Source organism: Pleuronectes platessa, chromosome 22 (assembly GCF_947347685.1).
Source record: "Pleuronectes platessa chromosome 22, fPlePla1.1, whole genome shotgun sequence".
In the NCBI taxonomy this organism is placed as follows: Eukaryota; Metazoa; Chordata; class Actinopteri; order Pleuronectiformes; family Pleuronectidae; genus Pleuronectes; species Pleuronectes platessa.
Genome location: NC_070647.1, coordinates 7668912 through 7696885, shown reverse-complemented (window position 1 = coordinate 7696885; position 27974 = coordinate 7668912). Strand labels below are relative to the sequence as shown.

The 27974-nt window shown below is 42.7% G+C and overlaps 3 protein-coding genes and 1 non-coding gene across 4 annotated transcripts; 3 read left to right on the top strand and 1 right to left on the bottom strand.

Annotated features, from left to right (window-relative positions):
• The first annotated feature begins 178 nt into the window (after nt 1-178).
• On the top strand, nt 179-10108 carry LOC128428571 (DENN domain-containing protein 11). Its single transcript, XM_053414779.1, has 9 exons — nt 179-560; nt 2860-2959; nt 3153-3311; nt 5759-5915; nt 6035-6173; nt 6467-6598; nt 6714-6864; nt 7089-7157; nt 7655-10108. Exons 1-9 carry the CDS (start codon nt 179-181, stop codon nt 7848-7850), a joined length of 1485 nt encoding a protein of 494 aa, XP_053270754.1. The 3' UTR covers nt 7851-10108.
• Nucleotides 10029-19560, bottom strand: LOC128428570 (FYVE, RhoGEF and PH domain-containing protein 4). The gene is made up of 16 exons (XM_053414778.1): nt 19321-19560; nt 15775-15900; nt 15023-15602; nt 14426-14897; nt 14181-14326; nt 13931-14087; nt 13713-13851; nt 13523-13581; nt 13152-13295; nt 12766-12938; nt 12632-12662; nt 12442-12525; nt 12234-12359; nt 12027-12149; nt 11378-11515; nt 10029-10522 (listed from the first exon to the last, which is right to left on the bottom strand). Exons 1-16 carry the CDS (start codon nt 19445-19447, stop codon nt 10214-10216), a joined length of 2934 nt encoding a protein of 977 aa, XP_053270753.1. The 5' UTR covers nt 19448-19560; the 3' UTR covers nt 10029-10213.
• LOC128429171 (uncharacterized) lies at nt 19446-27970 on the top strand. Its single transcript, XM_053415454.1, has 9 exons — nt 19446-19547; nt 21992-22174; nt 22428-22678; nt 22805-23001; nt 23107-23497; nt 23889-23934; nt 24039-25145; nt 25312-25469; nt 27886-27970. The coding sequence occupies exons 1-9, from the start codon at nt 19446-19448 to the stop codon at nt 27968-27970; spliced, it is 2520 nt and encodes an 839-aa protein (XP_053271429.1).
• trnaq-cug (transfer RNA glutamine (anticodon CUG)) lies at nt 20835-20906 on the top strand. The gene has a single exon. It is a non-coding gene; the product is annotated as a tRNA-Gln (tRNA).
• Nucleotides 27971-27974: the final 4 nt, after the last annotated feature.

Here is a 27974-nt window from a genome sequence, read left to right as displayed (position 1 = left end):
AAGCTGCTCCGCTAAACGCCACATTTGATGCTTTACTCATCCGTTCTGAACAGTTTATAGTTGAAATGCGGGACCTGTTCTGAGCGGTGATCATCCACGGGTGGATCTGGCGCCCGTCAGCGGCTGAGACATAATTTACGATCCGCGGTGAGCCTGACGAGGCGGCACCGCCGACAGGATGGTGGAGCGGTCGGACCGAGCCCCGCTGCTGGACTGGGAGGAGGTTCCGTCCCTGGAGAAGCCCGGCGGCGTGTCGCCGGCTCCCGCCAAGGACCGACTGTCAAGCCCCTCCAACAGCCGCGCCAGCCCGGGATGCTCCGCGCCGGTGTTTGGGTGGAGCAGCGGTCCGGGGGGTCCCGCTCCCTGCAGGTCCGGCTCCGGCTCAGACGGGTGCAGCACCCCGCCCACGACCTGCAGGGATGAGGGGCTTCAACCCGACGAGGAGGGGTATCTGTCGGACTCGGGGCCCGGGGAGCTGTCGCTGGAGGACAGGATGGTGAAATGGGAGGAGAAGGACCAGATTGTGTCGGTTTTTGTGGTCGCGTTCAACACCAGATCAGGTGAGACACAAATGTGCATCATTTCATTACTAATGCATCATAGAATTACATATAAAATGTAGTGAAATAAGGATGTTTACACATATAAAAGGGATCAGATAGATGGAGCCTGCCTCAGTCAGATCGTCTGTCTGATGATCAGCTACATGTTTGAGCCAAGTCTGCAGAGCCTCTCTCCTACAGGTGTGGCTCTGCCTGACCTGGCCTTAAGTTTACGGACACCATTAAAGAGCCATGTCATCCTCTGGAGCCTCACTACACATCAGACATGTCCCAAGGACAGGGGGAGCTCACTGATGCAAATCCACCAGCTCCTGGCTTCTGCAGAGCTGCCCTATACATTTTTAATGAGGGGCACTATGAGGACAGAATGAAACAGTAGCCAATCTAGATACCTGCAATGTAAGAATCGTAGAGGATGGTGGAGGAGAAGATGGCTGGATGGCACAGGGGATGTCCTGCAGGGTGGAGCTGGGTACTGTGTGCTGCAGACTGTAGGAGATCAGGATGATGATCTGCTTTTAATGATGCTTTCTATAAAATGTTTGTTTGTCTCTGAGAGTGTCATAAATATTCCATCATCACTGGCACTGTGCAGTCTGATTGTGGATTTGAATCGAAGGCCTGAATTCTGAGCAAACACAGTCGAGGCTCCAGGTAGATTAGATAAATCCATTCCTGATCGGTACACTCAATGCTGTAACCATGGAGCGTTCAGTCTGCTTACGAGCTGGTGCCACACCAAATGCCACCCAAATGTTAATTATAAAGGAAGGATGCGTGTCTGCTGCAGCATCGGTACATAGTTTGTAACAATTGGTGCAAATGCATGTGTAAGATTTCACCAAAAAAACATGATATATTGCAAGATATGGACTGATAACCTGCTTGTTCCACACAGGGAGCACACATTCCGATCATCTGAAGGAAAAAGACAAATTACAAATTATTTTTTAATTAGAAAGTATATACGCTTTCCCACTCATCCTGAATAATCAGGACATTTTGAGAGGAGTTTTGATTAAATTGATTGGACTGGAAATTGATTAAAATTACAAAAATGTAATTTTGTAATTATAAAAAAAAACAAATTGTCCAGGAATTTTTGTTTTATTTCATTTTAGCCCCTTACATAAACTTCAGCTTGTATTTTGTAAGAAGCTGTGCAGTATTAAAGGAAGGCCCTCACATGTAACTCTCCTGGCTACTAGAGCTGCATGAAACAACCCATTATAATATTACCTGTTAAACAACCCTTCGATGAGGAATGTAATATATTTTTGAAATTGTTATAAAGGTAGAGCATTGTCATTTTTTTGTCAAACGTTGATGTTGATATGTGTATTTTGATAATGTTCACGACAACCAGCAAGAGGTGAGAAGACCATATTGCACAGGGAGTAATAGATGGATGTTGCTATCACCTGTAATGGAACCCCTCGATCATGAACCCTGCATTTTTAACAAAGGGGAGGTTAAATATGGATAAATGTATAAGTACTAAGCTTTCTGTTAAATTCTATGATCATTTTGATCATCATCTGAATTCCTGAAAAGAAAGAGGGGAAACCTTGAGTAGATTTGACAGGAAATGACAAGAGAAAAAACTCATAGTTAAATCTTGAAGCTACTAATTGCAGCTTGAACATTAAACTTTGTAAATCTTTGCACCTTTTAATAATGCTTTGATAATAAGTCTGACAAAATATTGGTGTCAAGATCATTTCTTACAGACTTAAGTGAAGAATCCAGATGCATCACAAATCAGAGCAAACAGTCCTGTGCTTTATTTGACATCAACCCATTCTTTAACAGTGGCAGTTTAATGACGCTCTGTCTGCACAGTGAACACCTGCAGCACTGCACAGTACTTTAAGCTCGACACCTCAAGTCAATCTCAGCTGTCAAATGGGCAGTAGAGTGTCTATGGTGTTCAGTGCTCATACGGTCTCAGTGGATGATACAGACCTGCAGCCTTAATTAAGAAAAATACTAATATACTCACATCTCTGCAGGAACTCCACAGACTGATATTTGTAGCTAATGATTAGATGAGAAAAACCGCACAGGCTGAGTCACCCTCTCCGTGTCCCTGCTCCTATCAGACCTTATTTGCTCAGCTGCCGCTCGGGCGTCACTCCTCAACCGACACAATGGATTCTGAAGAAAGAATCCAGCTCCATGAAAAAGGAAATTGAATTATGATACCTTCACTGTCTGTTTGTGTAGCAGCTTTCATGGGTGTTTTATTAGTATCTCTTATTCTCTCTCTCTCTCTCTGTGTGTGTGTGTTTGATAGGAAACATGCTGGAGTGGTGTCTGCCCAAAGACATGGACCTGGAGGGAGTGGAGTTCAAGGCCATCGCCAGCGGCTCCCATCGAGTCACCACAGACTTTATGTAAGTATGTGTGTGTATGCAAACAAGCAGGTGGAGGGGGCTAATTGTGAGTATTGGGATGCGGCCCCATGTTTCCCTTCTGGCAGGACAGAGCGTCACATAGTGCTCCCTGCCTGTCCCAGCCATCTGGCAGGTTCTCTGCCTTTTCTTGACTCATGCTTTCGTGCGTCTCTCTCTCCCCCTGCGTCCACAGTTACTTCCGGAAGGGCCACTACTTCGGCCTGGCCTGCTTTGCCAACATGGCGGTGGAGAGCACGGTGGAGCGGGGGGCGAGGATGAAGTCGGTGGGGATCCTGTCTCCTTCCTACACGCTGCTCTACCGCTACATGAGCTTCCTGGAGCACCAGGTCAGGTAAGAAGATCAACAGAGTCCACTCTTTATTTATCACATCATATATCACATTTGATGCTTTTTTATTATATGTATGGTATTAGTTTTATCCATCCATGGCTGTTCATACATTTCAAATACTGTCTATCTAACTATCTATCTAACTATCTATCAATCAATCAATCAATCAATCAATCAATCAATCTATCTATCTATCTATCTATCTATCTATCTATCTATCTATCTATCTATCTATCTATCTATCTATCTATCTATCTATCTATCTATCTATCTATCTATCTATCTATCTATCTATCTATCTATCTATCTATCTATCTATCTATCTATCTATCTATCTATCTATCTATCCATCTGTATTAGCAAAATCCTAGATTCATAGATATTTATTTGTTTTGAACATGTTAAAGGTTCAGTGTGTAAGATTTAGGTGAAATGGATCTATTGAAGGAAATTGTATATAAAATAATCCTAGTGATGTTTTCACGAGAGTGTTTTATCTAAATATACAAATTATTGTTTTATTTACCCTAGAATGGGCCTTTTATATTTATGACAACTGGTTCTCTTTCATGTTCTGAAAGGCAGAGTGAAGTGAGGGGTGTTCACCTGCAACATTCAACTTCACCACTAGCTGTCACTTTATTCTACACACTGAACCTTTAACTCAAAATACATGAATGAGACAACAAGAACAGAACCTTGATTATGTCATAAAAAATATGAATAATAAAAGATCTAATGGCTCTGCCCTCAAATCAAAAAAAACTTCTATTCTATAAAAACTATTATCATCACTATTATCTCAACTTAAACGAAGTTGAGATAATAGTGATGATAATACTTGTTGGGATGTTTTTCTCTTCTTGACAAGATTGATCTCCTCCAGTCACAACTTACCTCCATTATCCTCTCCCCCCATTCATCCTCTTGCTGGTCTGTGCACTTCAGTGCTACATCTAAAGTTTTGTCACACTTTCTCTTCCGTGGCCTTTTAAACACAGCCCCCTCTATCCCCCCTGTCTCGCCCTGATCCTCCTCTTCTCCCCCTTCACACAGTTCCCACTCTCTCTCTCTCACGGTCATGCTCCTCACTCATCATTCTCCGCGTGGTTCGCTCCAGATTCCCCATCTGCTGACTGCCATGCCAACGTCTGTTTCTTATATAAAGGGCTCTCTGTTGCTCTCCAAGGTGATTAAGATGTTCAGGGATTTATGGAGACTTTCACCCTTTTTTCTCTTTTTCGCTCTACCCCTCTTTTTTCTTAGCCTAAATAGGTGTCTTCTCTTGGTACCTGCAGCAAATGGAACTGTTTTTTTACAAAGAAAGCCTCATTATGCTTATCAGTGAGCATGGAGGTGGCAGGGTTCATGACCTATACCGCAGCCAGCCACCAGGGGGCAATCAAAACACTTTGGCTTCACTTTTGAGTGATGTCATACGTCCTTATGTGCAGTCTATGGTGCCTAATAATTGGAATGTAAAGTTTGTACATGCACAACAGTATACTTGGCATATTTGGTTCATCTTTTGTATTAGTGTCTTCAACTCAGTTCATTTTGGAAGAGAGAACGTCGTAATCCATGTGTTTGATGAGTTTGAATATTATTATACAGGATGCTTTGTCCGGATGATTTACAAAAAAGACCCCTGTAGGAAATTAAACATTGAATAACTAAAGATGAAGCAAACTAAACCTGTTTGCTAATTTTTTCTTTTTACCTCATAGCTGTTCATCCTTCTCTTTGGTATTACATTTATTTGAGTTGGATGTGGATGTTGGATTGTAGTGTTTTCTTTGTTTAAATTTATACATGTAATATTTATATATTTAAAGTGGTATCAAATTGTCCCCTTATGCTTTTCAAAATTGTGATCGGAACTTCAGCATTTTCACAATTTTATGACATTTATAGATTAAACAGCCAATTTGAAAAATATCTCACAAGAGAATCACCGGTGGATATAATAGTTAGCTAGTGTCCTAAATGCAGACTTGATTATTTGTGTCTAATTATGCAGCCATAGTCTGTGTGTACGACATGTTGTGCAGCTCCAGTAGTTTTCTCAGTCTGTCATTCAGGCCACTGTATGTGGATGGAAGCTGAAATCAGTCCAGTCTGTTGTAACTGAACAACGGTTTCCAGGCCACAGATTCATTTGTTTCACCAAACACTGTCTGGATTAATTAGTAACATGTAACCACATGTACACCACATTTGTATAAAGTAAACAATATATGAACAATATCTTTAATTTCAAGGGTAATGCCTCTTCTGGTGGTTTCCACTGCAGCACAGTTACAGTGCACCTGCAACTTAGTGTTTAGTGCACCATGCTGTGTATGTCCATTCTATAATACGTTTATTAAATTAGGATGTATGTGTGTTTATCTTTTTTCCACTGTTACTGTCTCTCCTCACTCTCGTTATCTCGTCTCTCGCCTCAGGCTCCAGCTCCAGACCCCGGGCCACTACTCCCCTCTAGAGGCCTTTTATGAGGACAAGAGAGCACTCCTGCCCCCTAGTGGAGATGCTGTTGTTACTGCGTGTCCAGCCATTGCCTGGGGAGCTGCACTCAACCACAGTATGCACCCTGAGATGAAGGTAGGAGGAGATTGTCCCATCTTGATTCCAAGCAGCTATCGTCTCTGACCTGAGTGTGTTCGTGCATTATACAACTCATTGACCTTGAGTGCCTCTTTGTGTGTTATTGTGTGGACCAGATCACCCACCCCGCAGGCTGCATGTCCCAGTTCATCCGCTTCTTTGGAGAGCAGATCATGGTGCTGTGGAAACTGGCTCTCCTCCGCAGACGCATCCTCATCTTCTCCCCTCCTCCCGTGGGAGTGGTCTGCTACAGGGGTGAGAAACACGGATCTGTGTATGAACAGATGTCAAATGACAGTTTTGAAACTAGAAGGGTCCCTGGAGAGTGCACATATCTGCCGAGGGGGATCCTGGATCTGCTCCAAATATAATCCTTCCACCAAGTTTCCTGATCATCCATCCAGTAGTTTTCGTTTAATAATGCAAACTAACAGACAAAGTTCAGCGTTGAACAGCCCAGGTTTTTCATACATTTCCATTTTGTTGCCCTCTTTTTATCTCTCCCACACTCGTGCATCATTTGTCTGATTTTGCTCTCCCCCCCCCAGTGTACGGCTGCTGCTGCCTGGCGAACATCTCCATCCCTGGAGTCAGCACGGCCGTGCCCGAGTTCCGCCCCTTCTTCTACGTTAACGTGGCCGACATCAGCGCCCTGGAGAACGAGCTCTCCTATGTAGCATGTGAGTGGATGCGAGAAACAGGCTCAATATTTTGGTAGATAAAGGACTTTTAATATATCAACTAGCATCTCCGGAATCTGACAGATCCTGTTTGTGTGTCTGTTTATACGTGAAGGTACGACTGAGAAGATCTTTGAGGAGAAGAAGGATCTCTACGACGTGTATGTAGACAATCAGAATGTAAAAACCTACAGAGACGGCCTGAAGCCTCTGCTCCGCCTCAGCACCGCAGACCGGGAGAAATATCGCAAGCTCACAGAGCAGAGGTGTGTCACACAACATTTACATGAATTACCAGGGTTCTTTTCATTTGAACAATAACTGAATAACTCTTTATCCTCGCACAACTAAAGGCTGATATACACAGATGAATACATGATCTCGACTTTTACAAAGAATGTATAACCAAATGATTATAGGTAGATCAACTCTTAAGGGAGCTAGAATAAAGTGTGTATCTCTGTGTGTGTGTGTGTGTGTGTGTGTGTAGGCAGATGTTGCTGTACTCCCAGGAGGAGAATGGAGACTGTGTGTCCAGTGAAGAGGATCTGTTTATTCTGTAAGTACAACACGATTCATTAAACACGCTGGTGAAGCAGCAACTACTGAAACAACTTGTTCTTTTTATGGAAATAAAAATGTAATCTGAGAAGTAATGAGCCGGACCGACTCCACATAACACTCTCATCCTCCGACAGTGTTCTCGGTTATTACGTCTGATCCCCTGTGCTTTTCTCAGGAAACTGAGTGGAGCGCATACCTCCGCCAACAATCTGCTTAAATTAAACCAAGCTGCACCAAATTACAAACACTCTTAGACATTAGTCTCCTAAATGTGCCAGAAGACAAAAAAGTCAATTTTATCTTGAAATAAACAACTAACTAGTTTCCTATTAAAAAAAATCCAACAATGTGGAAATCTGTCCATTTTTGTGACACACCATCAACCCAACAAATCAATGGACATGGGCAAAACATTACCTCATATATATTATATACAGACAAATTATATTAAAAACCCTGACCCACCTGCTTTCTCATTCTTATCTTTCCCAGTTTCTTCCTGGAGCAGAACAACCGGATTTTCCAGACCCTGAGCGAGGTGGCAGGAAGCCCCGACCCCACCCTGACCCAGGAGAGCGTGAGGGCCATGGGTCTGGATCCTCACGGAGACAGGCTCTTCCTGCTCCACCTGCTGGAGATCTACGGCTACGACACCCTGCTGGTATCGGACCAGCTCTGCTGCAGCTGAGTCAGAGCGGACGGCCCGACTGTTTTTTCTGCTTTTCATCACTGCTGGATTCAAAAGGGGAGTTGATCTGCCTCCAGTCGACTCCACGTGCTGCACTACTGGCGTCCTGGAGTCTTCAGGACCCTTTGAGCCTCCAGAAACGGTTTAACTGATTCTGTTCCTCGCCTCCTTGTTCTCCTTGTCATCACCCAGCTATGGAGATAAACTCACAGCGGAGATGGATTCCTTACTCCACAGCAGGAATAATCCTTTGAGGAACGAGTATTTCATTTGAAGGACAGAAGAGAAGATGTGTAAGATGACGGTCTTGGACAAAACGTGTGCTGAAGCTTAATGTTTGAAAGTGAAAGAGAGGCGGTCCTTATGTAAATAATTTTTTTTTTCTCCTTTGTGTTTCATGCTGTTTTGCTCTCCTGGTATTAAGTGCTGGATTTCGACATTCCCATTTTAAGCCTCTATATCCAAATCAGGTCAAACCGCCTTCGTCTTCAAGATCCATGTCTGTAACCACTGCTGTTCAAAGTGGGAAACGACCAGTTGATGGATTTGGCTCCTCCGGTCTTTTCATGTAAACGTCAAGACCAGAGAGTTTTCTTTAGCCTGTGCTGAAACCAAATCAGATTTCATAATGATGTCCAGCAGGTAAAGGCAGGTGGATAGGCTCTGTACACTATGTCAGCCGGGATCTCAGAATTAGCTGTTACACAGAGTCAGAACAACGTTTAGTGTTTTTCTCAGAGGTCCAGTGTTTTCAGCTCATAGACACAAACTTGATTTTGAACAGCAATCATGCGGCCAAGTGCAGAAGAGATCGTGGGTTTAGCACAAGGCGTTTTTAACTACTTCAACAGTAAAACTAGAGTTTATCTCAATGAGACTCAATCGCAAGTTTCTTCGCTGACGGGAATTTTAACAAGAAACCTAAATCCACTATAACCCACATCTTTTAAAGTAACTATCAAATGATAATGTGAAAACAGGACGCAATGTGAAAGTAATCAGCTGTTGTAATTTATCAACATAGCATTATCACCTCAATCAAGTTGTCTGAGCTTTATAGCAGGTGTCAAGGAAGTGTTTTTCGCTTGCCCTCCATCTTTAATGTCGTGTTCGGCCCTCGCTGCTCTCGTGCTCCTGTTTTCATCTGCAGCAGTTTTCAGCAAAACCTTTAGAAACCCAGACAGACGGAATAAACACTGAAGGCCTAAATATAGACTGAATTAAGAACCAGACAAGGTTGTGACCAAAAAAAACTGGGTTTGTGTTGTTGCAATTTTAAAAAGGTATATGAACAATGTATAGACCACTAAGGGGCCAACAAGTTGAGATTGTCACCTACACCAGCCGCTACTAATGGTGGAAACGCATGAGCAAACAACTGTATAATTACCACTAGCGCTCACAAAATATATCTTCAGTGTTCCATCCATCAATGTTTTTTTTTTTTTAGCTCTTCACCAGCTCTTGACAAAAGCAGCCTCATCTTTTACCAGCTAGCCACTAACTCAGTAGGTCTGGAAAGCTTAGTTGATGAGAGCAGCAAGCAACAGTAGATATCCCATATACATAAAACTAGCTTGGAGGCTAAAAGCACCAAATAAACCAATTAGCGATAATTCTCCTAAAATCCTGACTTTTGAGTCAGATATTAAAAAATTATTAAATTTCTCCTTTTTGTGAGACATTAAATCTTAGCCTACATTCATTCATTGATCAGGTTTATTTGACCAAATTAGCAGGTCAATGTTCAGGGGGAAATTCCTCAAGACTATAATTTTGTCATTTGCACATGAAGGTTTAGTACAAGTGTTTAAATTATGTTTTCTTCTGAAAAGGTTTCCCCTTATTTCTGAAACAAGATGGTTTGTGATGGAGAACATCCCAAGTCATTATCTGTTTGACAGTGAATCTTATCCATGTCATGTTTTCTATCTTTTTATTTATGTTGTTAAGCTGTAAATGTTTTTGAGTGTAAATACTCCACTTGCTGTAATTATCTGTGAACAAACGGGATCAGTGGAATGTGTTTTGTAAAACGATGACGATCCCACTGAGCCTCTGTGTGTCACTGAATCCCTCACGTGTTCCACTGGAAGAGAAGAACCCAGCGTAGTCACATGGCGCCTTACACATCCTGTACAGAGTGAACCATGGAGTTAAACAACGGGGTAGTCCAACTCATGTTAAAATACTTTCACTTTATTTATTTTACTGCAAATCATTTCAGAAATAAAGTGCACGGCCACTTGTGAAGGAAACAGTTCTCAGGTCTGAATTTCACTTCTAGATTTCCATTCATTTAAAAACATCGGTCACAAATATAGTCTTTGATGTCAGTGAGCTTTTTCATCTGTTGTGTGTATTCAGGAGTAGTTGTCCCTGCTGCCATTGATGGTTACTTCCTCAGCACTGGAGACACTGATGACACTGAGGTCACTGATGTCACCATTGGTGGTGACGTCATGGTTGGTCGGGGGGTGCGCTGGCATCCTGCCCGTCCCGGCGTCTTTCAGAGCAGCCAGCCAGCGCTGCTTCAGGTCCAACCCATCGCAGGAGAACGTGTGGGTGGTTCTACTCTGAGTCAGCCTGAACCAAGTCTGACCCTGCAGCTCCTGAGGGGAATCCTCCACGCTGCAGTCCAGCAGAGGGAGACTGAACAGCTGCTTCACGTCCTGGAGACACAAGGGGGGCGAAAGGGAGAGGACATAGATGCAAAGTCTGAATCTGTGCAGGAAAACATTTATATGGAAAAACTGCACTTGTCTTTTTGAATCTGTATTGTTTTTGAGTCTCCCTGTTCAGACCTGGTGTGAACATCTGGCCTGACTGGTCTGAGCACAGGTGGACAGCGTTAAGGTCGTCTGTTCACACCTGGTTCTAAAACCGTCCTGAATGTGTCTCACTGCTTTTGACCAGTTCACAGACGTGTCTTGTGTGTCTGCGAGCAGAGGCAGGAGGGACAGAATGAATGAAAGTGTGCAGCTATGAAGAAAGAGAAGTAAGTAACAGTCATTATGTGGTGATCAGGGTTGATATTGTGGTGGTGGCAACAACCGACCTGAACCTAGTGCTGACCACACCACTCAGGACGGATGTAAATACCAGGTTAGAAATTAGCAACTTCAATGATTACACCGATTCTCTAGAGAGGTTTGTCAGGAGATTAGATTTTTAAACAAAGGACAGCCATTTGTTTCAGAATCTGTCTGCAGTTGATTTCACAACTGCAATGTTTAAACCATTATTTTGGCAATTTCCCTTTTTTGTGAGTGACTGAGTCAGGATGACAGACGCTGACTCGTTCTTCAAGTTTTCCACTCAGAAGGAGTTACTGTGGCAACATCTGTGTGGGACGTCAGTCATTCTCTAGAGACCCACTTTCACCCAAATAACAGAAATACAAACACGTCTGTAGCCTCATTACTGAAAGCTTCAAAAAATACTATTAAATCATGTTTAAAAATGTAATTAAAAAATTCTAAAAATCAAATAACATTAGATATTTTCCTCGTCTCAGAGAGCCCTACCTGTGGGTCAGCGTAGAGGCAGAGAACTGGAGGTTCAGTCCTGGTGATCACAGACCACACTCGTTGCCAGGTTTTGGTGTCGTCACCAAACTGCAGGAAACCACTGATTACGTCACTGGACAGGGGAGACGCTTCAGACTGGGAGGCAACACACAGGAAAGGAGAACACATTCACATTGCGGTTGTGTGCCTCCACCAACCTGTGCAGTCACTGTGCCTTTTGACCACTGGAATCTAATTCATTCATTGTTGAGTCCAAGTGAATGTTTGTCCCTAATTTGAAGACATTCCCTCAAGCTGATCTTAAGATATCACGCTCAAGACAAACAAACACTGTGAGGCCAACGTGACCTTTGAGACTTTCACCAACAAACTCTAATCAGTTAATCCTCGTGTCCAAGTGAGTGTTTGTGCTCGACGTGTTAGGACAACCCGGCCACTAGAGCTGGCTCAGAGGCATGACATGTTTTTAGTTGTTATCCTCCTTTGTTGCATCTGGCACAGTTTGTTCTCGTCTCTACATTTAGTGTCATTTAAAACTATGTTTGTACGACAGGAAAAGTATAGGAGCTTATTACGAGTTCACATTAAATAATAATGTTAAGAGAATTAATTGTGATTGATTCGAAAATTAAACTGTCAGACTCACCTCCAGTATCCTGTCCCCCCTTCGACCAGTCAGGATGGAGTAACAGGCTTTACACACTTTGTTCAGCTTGTTGCCATCATACTCTAGAGGCGCTTTGTTGTCTGAACACTTCCAACACACCACCTGATGATCAGAGAAACCCAGACTGCTGCTGAACGGTCCTTTGGTGGAATGAGTTTGTGTTCACAGTATTTGTTGGTCACTCACACAGCCACAGGCACGGCAGTGATGTCGTCTTCTCGTGAGTGCGTTGAAAGGCTCCTGGCACTTCATGCACACGGTCACCTCGTTGTCTCGGATCCAGCGGGGGGCTCGTCGGCCAAGTTCCTCCACCTGTAGAATATGCACAGACGTCAGAGCTGGAGCAAGGAAAGCACACAACCTCTCTCTGAGCACGTTTTCCCAACAAACTTACTGGTTCTTCCAGATTCGGCTCCTTTGACGCCAATTTGAAGCTTTCGTTTTTCTTCAGAAACACATCAATGGCTTCACGAATCACCTGGAGATAAGACGGATAAAACTTAAGACAAAAGGAGTAACAAGAGACTTTATCTGATTAATGTGTTATTTATTGTGTAGCACCAAACATAAAATTACTCTGGTACCTTAATCCACTCTTCTTGATCTTGTTCAGAGCTTTGAAAAAGAAAGACATTTTTTATTTTTAAGTGTAAACTCGACAGAGGTAAAAGTTGTATAACATGCATTACATGTTGAGCACACACGCACACACACACACCTGGCCTGCAGCTCAAGGGTCTTCTCCTTTCCAGACACCTGAAAAGTGTACGGGTGGCCCTCATTGGTGGTCTGCTGCACCTGCATCCCATCCACACCAATCCTGCATCGAACAGTGAAACGCTGCCCGACGAGGCTGAACTTCGGAGTGCAGCACAGCAGAAAGTTGTTGAACTGTGGAGAGAGTGGTTATGAGATCAAATTCACAGGGTTCTTTTTATGAATGTCCATATTATTGCTACGACTTAGAAAACATGCAGTTTAATATAATCCTCCGATTGAGGTAGACCGATAGATATGCACATCCACAGGCTCTTGGATAATTGTCTCAGCCATGCCCCCAGATGCAGTGTGTCACCATCTGTTTCTCTTTGTCAGTGTTCTCACCAGGAACAGGTGTCTCTCCATGGCGGATGTGTTCCTGGCAGCGAGTTTGAGCAGGCGGCCTTCTCTGAGAAGCTCATTGGTCGGATTGACCACCTCCTCCTCTCCCACCATCTCGTAGATTTCCAGCAGCCGCTTCCTGCTCTCCTGCAGAGAAAGATGGTGAGAAAACACAGATTACTTTATGTATTTACAGGCAGAAGCAACCGCTGTGGGACGATTATCATCTCACAATTGGCAAAGCTTCTGAATAGCCTTAAACCATGTTATTTTGGTGATTTTTGGACAGCATAAAACAACCAATGCGTTGTGTTATTGTGATGAAATCTTACTTAGAACAATGGTAAATGGTGTGGTATGTAATGGTAACGTACAGCTTTGTGGATGGCGCTGTTTGAGTGGGTGGCTGCCATGGAGATCGTCTGCAAGGATTCTGGAGAGGGAGACAAAGGGAGAGTTTCATGACGCTCACTGCAGACATGATGAGCTCTCGGAGACAGACGCACACATTGTGAGGGACACTGGAAGTTAAACTACACCGACAAACTGGCGCAGTGTACCTACTGTGAGCAAGCTCATAGTCTGGATTATCCTCGGGCAGCTTCTTTAGATAATCCCTCAGCAGCATTTCAAAACGTGGAACCCTCTGGACCGGTTCCAACATGTGGTGCTGCAGGGTCAGGTTGCCACACGCCTCATGACTCTAGTACGGTACAGGGAATATATTACATCCTGTTCACACCTAGGTGGATCGTATTTATAACCTGCCAAATGTCTTTTACCTGTATGTCCTGGATGATGCTTCTGAAAGCAGTGGAGCGCTCGGTCCAGGTCCTCACCAGCTCCATGGCCTGGTCAAAGTTCCTCACGTAGTCGGCATACATCCTCAGGAAGGGGGCGTGCTGCAGCATAACATTACCCAGACCAGGCCTCCTACCCCTACATGTGGAGGAAGTGGGAAGGTAAAACATGTGAGGTCTGCTCGACATGCATGTCCTGAAGGTTTCCCCAGTTCGTGACGAGACGACCCACCAGTGCGTGATGCAGGTTTCCAGGTCAGGGAGCAGGAACTGGCTGTGGAAGGAGTAGATGGAGGAAATGTTGGAGAAGATGTTTCTTATCACCTCGGGAGGAAATGAGCCTCGGCCTGCTTCTTCTGTCAGGCGTGAGCAGAACACCTGTGTTGGGAGTCAGAGCATGTTCATTGGATTAACAGTTAAAGAAACGTAGCTCCATTTGATTTGATTTGTGGGAGCGTCACGGATCACCACACTGACCTGGTCGAGCAGGTGGAGGCGAGCCACGTAGGCCCTCTCTGTCTGCAGGAGCTCATTGGCTATCTTGTATAATTTCTGCTCTGTGCTCTCATCTTTGGGTTTGTCTCCTCCCGTCTCCCTCCACTTGTCCTCCTCATTTTGCTCACCTACACACACATGATTAACTCTCCCTTCTTGTGTAGTAGCTTCATTCCACTGGCAGGAGAACTTGGAACCACACCCTGTGGCTATTTGGCCTTGTTCTACTTTTTCGTTTATTTGCTTCCCATTTACCATCAGCCGGTCTTTACCCTGCACTAAGCCATTCATTTTTCCGAGGGACGGCTCTTTGCCGTTGCACGATAGGTGGCCTTCACTTATGGTATGATTCAGTTTGTGGTTAGCCGGTGCTCTGATGGTGATGGCAGGTCCACTGCAGTTGGCTGATTGCAGCCGTTTCAGTGGAGAACGTTCCACTTTGTCACTGGGAATCCTGCAGAAATAAAGTTTATTCATGACTGAAAAATCAAACTATATAAAGAAATAGTCAGACTACATGCAACATGACTATGTTTAGGTAATTGAGGTACAGAAATTAAATAATTTAAAAAGTCCCACCTGCTCTCATCCAAGTAAACAATCAAGTCGGGCACACTCAGAGATTTCCCTGATTTCCTCTCTGCTCCCTCCATCTTCCAGCTTGGGATTCTGTGCAGTCCTAGCCAGGATATAGAGTTCTTGGCGGGGCTGTAGTTCCCTGTTCTCCCCTGAACAGGACTGGGGGTCCGTAGTTTTCCTGCGAGAGGGCTAAGATGTCTTGGGGATAACTTGGCAGGGCTGTTCCGTCCTTGCCTCAACAGGCTACAGTTCTGGATGATCCTTTTGCCCGGACTTGGAGATCCTAAAACTGGACTGCTTGCAAGACTTGGAATCCCCTGAGGGTGCCGGGCAGGGCTGATATATGTTCCTGATGCTCCATTCAATAAAGGGCTCCCTCCACCTCTAACAGGACTCGGGGAGCCGAGGTAGTTCTGTGCTGCGCTGACACAGGGAACAGAAAGTCCATAACTTCTGTTGTGACTCCGCTCATCCTCTGTGTTGTGAACCTGTTGTGGTGGGAATTTTCCCGGAGTGGGACTGGAGGACTGATCTTGTCCTGCCCTCACAGGGCTCTGGAGGTGAGCTGGTTTAGGAGGCACTGCAAAGAGATAAACAGGGTGGGAGGCTAATTTGTGATCACAGTGCAATGTTGTGAATGAACATGTTACTCGAAAACGGACCGTGATCTCAAAAGATAATAAGGTATTTTGACGACTCAAACTTTTAGTGGTATTTTAGTAGCATTTATTGTTCAGGTTATGCACTCTTACCTTGTGGTTTGAGAGGAGATCTTTTAGCTGGGCTTGTTTTGTCATCTTCTTTTGACGTTGGTTCTGATTCACAGACCTGGTCACCAGCATGGCCACAGCTGTACGAGCCACACACTCCACTACTCACTAGTAAAAGAAATACAATGTCACTATTTAAACCATAAATACATATGTTTCCCAAACCGCATGGCTATTTGATTGCATCACAATTAGAGAAGAATATAACTTCAGACTTTGCATTTGTAAAACCACAGATGAGGGCATAGGAGGTAGAGCGGTTAACCAGATGGTCGGTGGTCCGATCCCCAAATCCACGTGCCAAAGTGTCCTGGAGCAAGACACTGAACACCCTGTGCCAACAGTGTATAGTGATGTGTGATTGAGAAAGTGCTGCACATCTAGACATAGGTCTTGATCCTCCTAAGCCATGTAGTAGTAGTTGTAGTAGTAGCTCTATTGTCAATTTCTCCACATGTTCAAGACATACAAGTAATCGATAGGACGTTTCCCACTCTCCCACATGTAATGTGCACATTAAAAAACTCGAACATTGTCAGAGTAGAACAATATTTGAACTTATTTCTCCCCCTCATGCAAACACACAGGCTGAAGCCATAGATAGTCAATTAGGTCTGATTCTTGTCCCGAAGCCCCACAGCTCATTCTGGTTCTATTCATGGTTTGCAAAGATTTTGTATTTGATCTAAAAAAAAGGGATGAGACACTAAATAACAGTCACACTCCTACACATGACACAGTATTGACTCCTATTTCATCACCATGATTGCATGACCCACATCTTCACCTCACAACGCAACACTTTCAAATTGTGTAACAGCTTGGGTTCTTACCTGCAGTTAATTTCCATATTATGACGGATTACTCGTACAAGAAAGTGCAAACGTCCAGCTCAGTTCACTACAGGCTTTGCTGAAGCGTGACAGAACTCGGTCATGTGGAGAGAAGCCAAAGTCAGCTTTCTCAACAGAATCATACTTCTGCTTTCTCACTTCTGTTTTCTCTTCATGAAAGTCTAACTCTTACAAACTTAGGTTCATTTAACACTTGTCTAACCAGATAATATTACTTGGTTCGTTTTTAGAGATCACTGATGTGTATGCACATATGAAAGCAGTATTGATGTTTTCATGCGACTTTTAGCAGGAGTAGTTCTAAAAATGTGAAAATATTCCTTTAAAGCATTTTTTACCTCTACTGAGGTGATTCTTTCATCTGCGTTAGTTGGTTTATTTGTTAGCAGGAATTTGCTACATCTACAGGACAGATTACCACGACATTTTGTGGAAGGATACAGTATGTTTCAGAGAAGAATCCATACAATTTTGTGGCAGATCAAGTAATTCTTCCCCCACTTTCTTTAACATTGCAAGATAGGGTGTTTGACATTTTCACTAATTTCCAAGGGAATCATTCAGGGATCTTGATATAAGCTACAAAAGGCACTATGTACAGATAAACTACAAATTTTAACACCTATTGTAACTATTTCTTTTCAGCTTAGAAAATGACACATTGTCTTTGAAATTTGAAAGAATCAGTTGGCCTCCTTTCACAAAAAGCCTCACATCAACCTCAAAGAATGTGTTGTATCATGTAGCTCATAGTGATGGACGGTACTATTGAATCTTGCATCTAACAGTACCAATGGAGAAAGCCCTTCTTACATCTAGTTCTGCCTCAGTGGGGGAACAGAAGGGCTTTGTGTTTGTATTTGCGTGTGTGTGTGTGTGTGTATTTGCGTGTGTGTTTACATGTTTATGTGTGTGTGTGTGTGTTGGGGGGGGTGGATTGACAAATGCTGGTCTCAAGACACACAAGCAAAGTCCAGGCTGAATCAGGGGAAAGAGATTTCTCTGCTGTAATCCAACAAGAGACTAACAGGCACCAACTGTGACTAGTAAAAATCAAATATGTGCACACATACCAAACAAAGTGCATGTAAGCCAGCACAACATGGAGGGTTAAGACCCTGGTCACTCTCTTATAGTTCTTATTCTCACAGAATGCTTAATGTTAAGTCTTCCACCATTGATATAAATGGGCTGAAAATGACCATGGAGTTGAATCCACACCCTCCAAAGCACATTCAACAAACTGGAACTGTACTGGGACACTGTTTCGCAGACATTGACAACAATACAATCCCAACTTGAACACCTCACAAAACACACAAAACATTAACTTATTTATTCTGAATGTAGGTTATAACCTGAAAACCTAAAATGCATGAAATATGATTTTCATAATAATTAACTTTTTATCAATTTTAATGTTTACCATGTGGCCTGCATCGAAAATATGTAGCACCATGGGCCTACTAAACTTCTTTATAATTACCATTTTTGTTAAATTACTTTAATAAGATTGAATGTCTTTGCACTCATTGGGTTGTAGCCGATTTTATACTAACGCAAAAAAAAAGCTGCAGGCTAGCTTAAAGGAATAGTTCACCCAAAAATGAAAAAGTCCTGCCCTATTGTACTCACCACTATGCCGGTGGAAGGGTGGTTGAAGTGTTTGAGTCCACAAAACACTTTTGGAGTTTTAGGTGTAAACAGAGTTGCAGTTAAATTCAATAAATTGAAGTAAATGGTGACCGATTCCTCAAAAAAACAAAAAAAAACATAGAATGTCTCCATATTGATCCACCAGGTGTCATCCAAGTGTCCATAAGCCGCGGCATTCAAATTAGTATGCGTTGTTAGGCTAAATGTCCAAATGTCCTGTTATCTGTCCTCTGTTATCCTCCTCCTAGTGAGGTGACTAGGAGGAGGATACTTTGAGACTAAAAACATGGTGTAAATGATGCCATTTGGAGTCAAACTTGACTTTCGATGGCTTCTTCTCTTTGGTGTTTGTACATCTGAAGACCTGCTCACCATTAACTTCCATTATATTGTATTGGATTTGGCTGTAACGCTGTTTACCCCTGAACCTCCAGAAGTGTTTTGCGGACTCAAACCCTTCCCAAACCTTTCATCAGCCATAGTGGTGAGTAGATAATCAGTGAGGTTCAATTTTTTGGTGAACTATCCCTTTAAGAGATATAAAATTAAAAACAGAAAAAGGTCAGAAAACTTAATGACAAATTTTAAGTTTAAGTCATTATTTCTTCAGAAGCTTTAAATGTTCAATACTACGAATTTAATTTGTGTAGTATTAAATCAGAGCATCCATGAAATCTAATGTTAGATCATATAGAATCGATTAAGAAAAAAGTACTGTGGATAATTTGCTGGGATATGAAGCTCTACACAGAACCAGACTCAGTTGGGTCCCAGTGAGTATAACAGAACCAGTCCCAGTGAGTTTAACAGAACCAGTCCCAGTGAGTGTAACAGAACCGGTCCCAGTGAGTTTATCAGAATCAGACCCAGTGAGTTTAACAGAACCAGTCCCAGTGAGTTTAACAGAACCGGTCCCAGTGAGTTTAACAGAACCGGTCCCAGTGAGTTTAACATAACCAGTCCCAGTGAGCTTAACAGAACCAGACCCAGTGAGTTTTTGATGTAAAAGCTCCTCCACCTGTTCCTGAGGCTCCTCCGTCCACCTCCGCTCCTCTGACCCTCCGTCTCACGGCCACTCGCCTGAACTCCTCCGTGTCTCGCTCGCAGTTGATCCGGAGACTGTTCCTCTTCTTCAGGTCGAACATGGCGGACCCGAGCTCCAGCTCCAGCTCCAGCCGCAGACTCAGAGAGGAGAGGCCGACTCTCCGCGCTGCTCCGCCGCTTCACCTGCTTCAATCACCGGCTGTGAACTGACCGCAGCTGCCGCAGCTCCGGCTCTGATTGACAGACTCGTGCACCCGCCCACTGCAGCTCACCGACTAATCACAGCCCTTCCTCACACCGCAAAGCTAAGAGTAGAAAATCAATAAATCAAAGACCCTTTGACAAAACCCGAGGCTGAATTCAAAATACAAATATAATAAGCTTTGAATAACTAGGGGGTAAGTTTCTCCTCAGCAGAGAAACTCGAATTTAAATGAATAAAATGACAAATATAAAAGTAGGCTAATAAACACATACATATGAATTAAATTAATTTACTTTTAATAACTAAGAAAGAGTAAAAATTAACATCATTCAAATTAATAAAGTTACATATATGTTCAAGTACCCTAATGGATACAATAAATCAGTCAAATATAATAAATTAATCTATGTTTCTGTTAATATTGTCACAATAATAACTATATTTTCGCTAGTTATGGTAAGAGCTCACTTACTATGTTCCTTTTGGATGAATTGTCTATTAGTAAGAGTTAAAGTGAAGTAATGCAAGAATAACACAACTGCTGCACATCTTATGATTAAAGCACTATCAGTCGGTTTTTTAAAAACTAATTATTTAGTTATTGTCAAAGAATAATAATCAATCGTCAATGTTTTTTTTCAAAATCAGGTCTCACTGACATTCGTACTGAGGTGAGTCCTTGTTGCTGATTATTGCTCAATAAACAACACGATGTAAAATAACTTCCCTCAGCTTCACACGTGTGTTATGCTGTATTCAAGTATAAAGGAAGAGAGGGACTGGTATTTAAAGTCTACAGAAAAAAACTTACTGCACTTTAACTCCCACAGACCAGTGAACAGCTGAGAGTTTATTGTTGACTTGATAATATACTGTTTTTACCAAAATGTTCAGGAAACCGTGAGTACGTTTTTGGTAGAATACTTTCAGTTATGGTGAATAGGTTTAATGGTCAGTACTCTGAATCCAGTCATCTGAATTCAAGTGTCAGTGGAAACTGAAGGAAAAAGAGTAACAAATATCCAGACACTTGTTCACTGTGACCTGAACGCAACGCATTCCAACACTTCTCCATCCTGACTGTATTATTTTGCTTTTTTAAAGGCTCTTCACAGACTTTTGAAGTGCGGTATGTGACAAGTTAGATGAGGCAAAACAGCCACAACTTTCTCAGCAGCAGCGGAGTCACTGGGGGATTCCCCACCCGACACTATGTGAATGCAGCGTGACAGGTGTGTCAAGCTGAAGCATGAATCAGAAATAGAAAGTGCTCTGATTACAGTGGTTCCATGGTGTAATGGTTAGCACTCTGGACTCTGAATCCAGTAATCCGAGTTCAAGTCTCGGTGGGACCTGATTTTGAGATAAATCAAACGTTTAACTGTCTATCAATACATTATGAAAATGTCCTGAAAGACCAGGCTTGTTGACTCTACTCTATTTGTGTACATGTACTTTTAAACACAGTTAAATAACTTCAAGAAACACATGTGCACTGAAGAGGGACCTGCTCAATGTCACAGATTTTGTTATATTTTTATATTGCTATCAAAACCACGATGTTTATCACATTGTCATTCAGAGCAGCAGCGGTGCATGTTTTGGATTAAATACTGATTTGCAGCAATTGCTTTAGTTTCCCTCCCTCTCAGTCTGCAGAGCTTCACCTGGCTGCAGTCAGGGAGGGTTGTTAAGGTGATGTGGTGACACCTGTGTCGGCCTCAACCAGGCTACAAATACAAGTGGGACTTCAGAGGCTCTGTTGCTCCCTCCTCGGCTCCACATCGCTCCAGGTTTGGTGTTTGTTTTTAGCATTTTTGCAGGAGCATGCACAAGAGCGTAACGGATCTTCACCTTTACCATTGTCTGGGGTTTAAAGTATCCACCACTATCATTGCCAGAGTGGTGGAACTACTGCTGCTACACTGGATTCATGATTTAACACTGCAGTTTCCGCGGTGATGACCTTAGCAGCATGAGGGTTTAATGCTTTTCAGTTGTCTTGTGGTGAAATGCGTAGATTACCTCTGTAAATTAAATGTGTTTTCAATTTGTGCTTCCAGCAGGTTGTCACGCCATCTTCTTAAAGAGAAGCTCCAGCCTCGGAGGTTTCCAAGGATGCTGCAAAAGCAGTGATGTTTGAGTCTCACTTTGAGGCGTCCATTAATGCTCCTGTTATGGTACTTTGCCCATTTGTTTTTTTGTTTTTCACTTTTTGGACAATTGGCCTAAAACACTCACATTTGTTGTGTAGTATTGCATCAAAAAGACTATACTCTGGCTCAGATATTCATTTTTTTTTTACTAGGGAGTCCTGGAAGTGTCTTTCTTGACATTTGACATCTAATACTGTCCCACTCCCTATGATTATAGTTAGTGAATCTTTGTGGTTTTAAATGATCTCAAACGTACCCCGCTCGTCTCCCGCTGCCCCTCTCAGGCACCTCTTCGTTGTGCAGAGGATGTGACCCGCAGGTTAGCGGAGACCCTGCCGTGGGATGGTCGGAGCAGGGAGCGCTGGGTCCTGGATCTGGAGAGGCTGAAGGAGGAGCTTCAGTCCGCCGTGCATTTCATTCTCCAACCCCTCAGAGCCGTTTCCAGCTACCATCACTTCTTCAACAAGGCAAGTAGTCCTGTGAAGCAGCTGAACAGATCAGTCGGTTAGCAGATTGTGAGAAAATGGATCAACAATTTAATAATTTAATCGTTGATGATCAATTTCTTAAGAGCACTTGAAGTTCGCTCATTGATGTCTCAGTTTGAGTGGTTTAGCAGTTAACTCCTGTAAAGCGTTTCCTTAAAATAATTGTAGAAATGGTGCACGTGTGACCTCATGCTGTATAACACCATAAACCTGTTAACTGTCCTTCTTACAGGCCAACAGCTGGTACAGTCTGGTCCTCTGTGAGAACATCCTTCAGGAGCTGCTGTCAGGAGTTGATACAGCAGGTGTTCCTACAGAGCAGCACAGGAGGATGACCTGGGAGAAGATCAAACTGAGCAAACTGTCCACTTTCCTAAAGAAGAATCCTCCACCGGATACAGAGGAGCTGGTTCATCTGGCTCATCTGTCTAATGTTGTCCCAGGTGATGCAATCCAGCAGGCCGGGAGGCAGATGTCTCAGCGGTGAGAGAATTAAGTTTGGGATATATGTATTTTTCATAAACATCTACTTATGAAATAACACCAATTGTAGACATTTTGGATACTGTTGCGTGCCCAATGTGACATTCAAATTTTCTTATTCATCAGGTGCATGACCCTGAGGAGCCTTTTAACTTCTTCAGGACCTGTCAACGTGGGTCACCTCCAGCTGGCTCTACAGTGGCAATATGAGTTGTTGCGGAGCAGCCATGTAAATCAGTTCCATGCGCACAGTGCAACAAATGGAACCACCAAAGAGTTAGAAGACAGTCTTTTGGAATCCAACCTCACTAAATGTGAGGGAGGTAAAGAGACGAAACATCTTCTTGGAAAGAGTCCTTTGGCTGAAGTTTGTAAGATGGTGTCGGCTGCATGCAAGTCCCCCTCCCGTAGCTCATTTGTCTTTACAGATTTCAACTTAAAGATCAAAATGAAGCTCTCGGCTGCACATCCAAGTAATGTTTGGTTAAGTTTGCCAGCAGAGGATCTGGAAAACTCGGACACTGTAATTATCACGCACAGCCCCACAACCCAGAAGATGGACCACTGCACCAATGGCACCCACTGCAACAGTTCCCCTGTTCAACCCACAAAGACTAAGGCGTCCGGGCCACGGAGCAGGGACTGGATACAACATTCTCAGAGCAGTTTGGATGATCCTGGATTAAGTCCCATCCGAAATGTACTCTCCAGCACTATTACAGATAAAAGAGACGAGTCCACCTCCACCACAGAGGGGATTCCCAGTCTTCTCTGGGATTCTTACGACCTTCATGACCACAATCAGGATACTGTGGATGGGTAATTTCTTTTATTTGTGGCAATTTGAGTCATTTTTTTATTTGAACCCTGCGAAAGGTTTAAATTCTAACATAAGGCAACACACATGTTAAAAGACCGAGGCAAAAGCTATGTATGAGCATTTAACTGTAGGAAAAAAACAAAGCAGCCCATTGGTTTGATTCATGAGGACAAAGCCATGTGTTGGCAGTAATGCTTTCTCAGACTACCAGTTTATTTGGAGCTGTAAGAAACTCTGCCAGCATCAATACAGATCAGAATAGAACCACTGGCATAGCCTGCTTTCTCTGATTCAGTAGCATCCTGTCTTCAATGGGGCTTTTCCTAAATCAATCTCTATCCCCAAAAAGGAACGTCATTGGCTAATGTTGTCACCTTTTGTCTTTGGCAGGCACAACCTTTGGTCACTATGGAGCAGTGAGGACCAGTTTGGTGTGGTAAGTTAATAACCAACAAGTGTCTACATTTGATTAAACCAGTTTGAACCTGTAGGGTTTGTTTATCATGGTTTATCTGCTCATTCGCTTTTTTTTTTTTAAAGATGTCGTTCAGTGGGTTAACTGAAGCTGATGTTCTTGGCCTTGAAGACGACCTTGATCCGGAAGAGTATGACAACCTCAAGGAAGCCAGATCAACTGGATCTGCAAGTGAAACAAGGGTTTCTGAAGATGATGGACACTGCAATGAAGCTTCAACAGAAGCAGCAGCATTTCACAGTTGGCTTGACCTGCTGACGGAGCTGAGGCTTGTCTACATTCTGGACAAGGAGATCATGGAGGAGCACCTGAAGACCTTTGAGATCCCTTGCACTGAAGAAACCCACAATGAGGAACTATGTGAGAGGTCTTCAGGTAAATCATTAAGTGTGAGCAAAGAGAAGGAGCTTTTCTGGTTACTACTGGAAAAGGAGAAAAAGAAGGTGAAGCTTGAGATGACGTTTGATAAAAAGTGTAAAGTGAAGAAGCACAAGGACAAAGTTGGAGCAGATTTGGTTCCTGGTGCTGTCACAGAGGCTACAGGCTCTTGCTTTGAGGATGATCCATCTGGGTGTAATCGAACTACCTTAAATGGTATCTCTGATTTAAAGCTACCTGCTACCAAACTTCTGGAATGTGTCTATTGGAAAGATTTGGACAGATCTGGTGAAGATGCGACCGTATGCAAACCAGAAGCCTCTTTAATCCCTGACACGTGGCCAGATGATGGCGTGTTTGATCCTGGTGGAGAATCAATTCATCCTCCAATGCCAAGACAAGCTTTACTTCCTATGAACAACAACAACCTTACAGAGCTTGAATCTCTTTGTTCCACAGAGCTGGTGACTCCAGCTCTGTCTTCAGTACCTCATGATCCTGGTTTTGTGCAACTTGATCTACAAGATGAATCAATTAAATCTCAACAAGAGAATGTAACTCCAGCCATCAGTTGCCACTTCAAGGATGCGTCTGAAATAACAACCAGAAGTGATGAGGGAGCACCAATCATGGAAATACGGACTTCATCTCTTAGTGATTCGTTCCCAGTTGAACTGTCGGCACCACAGCTGCTTCCTGACCAGTCCCTGGAGTTGGACCCTGGTGGAAGAGATGACCAGACTGAACGCCTGCCCGATGGTGTTCTGGCCCCGTCTAACGTCGACGTTAGAAAGGTAAAGTATGTACTGCATTACATGGAGAAGCCATTCTTTAAAAGAGACCTATTTATTCTTAAATTGCGGTCTATAATTTTGATTTGGTTTATTACTTAAATGTTTATTTGCTCTAATGATCAGAAAACGCACGCCTTTCCTCATACTGTCAACAATTTCACTTCAGATTTTGGATTCGTATTTTGGTCGGAGAATACTCTGCTGCCTGGCCTGCACAGGTCTGATGAAGAGGGGAGTGTTCGTCTCACCAGTGGGGGAATGGTGTTGGCCGACCTGTCCATCTCCACCAGGCAGGAAGAAACTGCAGAACATATCCTGCGTAACGTACCACTTACATTTATTTCACCAAATGCAATTCATGCATGGCTCTAATTCAGTGGATTGTCTGAGCCATTACATAACTCTTTTGAATGTGTCTGTTTGTGGAATCAGTTTTTCTTTTGTCATCAGTTAAGATCCACCAATAATGGCAACAGCAAACCTTCTGTCCATCATAACATTCCTGTCAGTCGCTGTCATTGGCCGTCAAAAAGTCTTCTGTCCCAACTTTCCTATTCTGTGTCTGTCCTGAGAATTTTAGCTTTATTTCTTTTGATTTTACTTTCTTACATATATTATAATATAAGCTATAAGTCAAATCTAAACTATGACCACAATAAAAGATCACTGCGTATGATGGGAGCCTTTTCAACCATTCCATGTCATTTTGACACTGGAGGCACAGACCGATTAGGTTTGCTGTTAAGCGCCAAACATCAAAGCTTGACTTCCAGAATGAGCCACTGAGGGACATGTGGAACTCTCTGTGCTCATTCCAAATATACATGTTAATTGATCTAATAACAAATTACTGTTTATACAATAATAATTAAGAAGTAAATTTGATATAACGAATAATATTTTGTGTTGGACATGGTGAAAGTTGCGTTCATTTTGAAACTTTGATCATTGTAGTTGTTAATTTCAACCAGTCTATGTGAGGCCTTAGGGGCAATGATAAGAGTCGTTTTATTATGACTTTGTAAAATATGTCTTTATTTAAAGATAATTAGTTTTTCCTTAAAACGTCAGTTTTTAATAAAAATAAAATTTTAAGTGACCCTAATACCCAAATATCATGACTCAAGTCGAAGCAGAAGATCCCTGTACATGGATGTTTGCTGATGTTGCATTAAATCATGAACTGGAGGGGAGGGAAGTGAGGAATTATGGGAAATTAAGTTGTCTGAGTAATTTTCCCACATGTTGGTTCTCCACCCGAGTTTAGTTTTGGTTAGTGACAGTGTGTGTGAGGTTCGTAAGATGAAGTGGTGAACGATATGAAGTCCACTGTTGGTCTGGTAATACCTTTCAGCCTGAATGATCAGGTAATGTAAAATGCTACTGCTGCAGGTACCGTGTTTACCTTTCGTCTCAGGTAGAGCTTCTCGTTTGTATTTTGATTGCTGTGTTTTGCCACTTTTTAACATATCTTCTACTCTGAGAACATTGGTTGTGTGTTGTGGTTTTTTTGACACGTGCGCAGTAGTGTTTGTTTTTCTGAAAGGTGTGAAAATGGTACCAAAGCTGCTGGATTCATCTTTTTACCATGAATTCTGAAAAATCTTTCATCAACCCTGTGTCTTCATTGCTTTTCCTTTGCATGAACGTTTTGTTGCATGTAACATTTGTTTGCCCATTTTTTGCATTTATACCTTTTGACTGCATGTTTTATCCTCTGTAAAGACATGGGGTTGTCATGTGACCTGAAGCTCAAGTATGTGGGGATCAATGAAATGTGACTGTCTTGCAGTAGGGTAGAAGCTGCACAGGCTGCTTTTTACCGGCTGGAACAGGCGCTTTCTCCTAGATGTTCTCCTCCAGTAAATATACTGCAACAATCTGGACTGACTCTGAGCAACTTTTCAACTGAACCATGTTGTTTGTCATGAATGTTTTATATTAAATAGTTTAATTATAATATTTTGTGTGGTCCCTTTTTGTTAATTTTCAATGATGATGATGGATCCTGAAACTCATTTGATCATTTTCAGGTCAAATGGACATTAGTGAACAGAAGTGAGGTTATAATTAAAGCCTGTTTGACTTGCATAACAATGATATTATTCCAAACAGAAAGAGTTAGTCTTAGTCAAGAGTTACTCTCCAGTCTTAATAACAATTTATTTGACTTTTGAATAACTTTAGGAGAGACTCCCAGTGTCCGCAAATGAGCAATGGAAATACCATGTATAGAAATTACGGCTGAATGGAGAATTGGGAAACTACAATAACATGTAAAGTCCTAAACTCTTAAGTGCGCTTACAAATAGGTCCGGTCTGCTGGATGTAGGCCATTCATGTCAATGAGGTCCAGGCCAAATGGACACCATAATCCTATTAAATTTTCACCAACCCATGCATTATTTGGATCAGAAATAACAAGCCCAGATAACACGCTCTCATAAATAGCAGTCCATTAAACATGTTTGTTTTTTTTTGCCAAGATCCATGATTTATTCTCTGAGAAATAAATGAAAATGTTGAAAAATGCAAAGATTCCTTGATTCTTCCCCTTATTCAAGTCTGTAGCAAATTCGTATTTGATTCTTGTCTGACCCATACTACATCCTCCCCATGAAGTTTAGAGGAAATTAGTAATGGGCAATTACCAGGAACTGGGAAAGAAACATTACTCAAACTGGACAGGCTATTCTCTTATAACTACTCCACCTGTAATTAAAGCTTCCCCCGTGTGTAGGACTTGGTCCGATCAGACTACAACACGGACAATCTTGACCGAAAAAGACTCCGCCGTCGGCCAGCCGCACGTATTCGCTATTTGATACA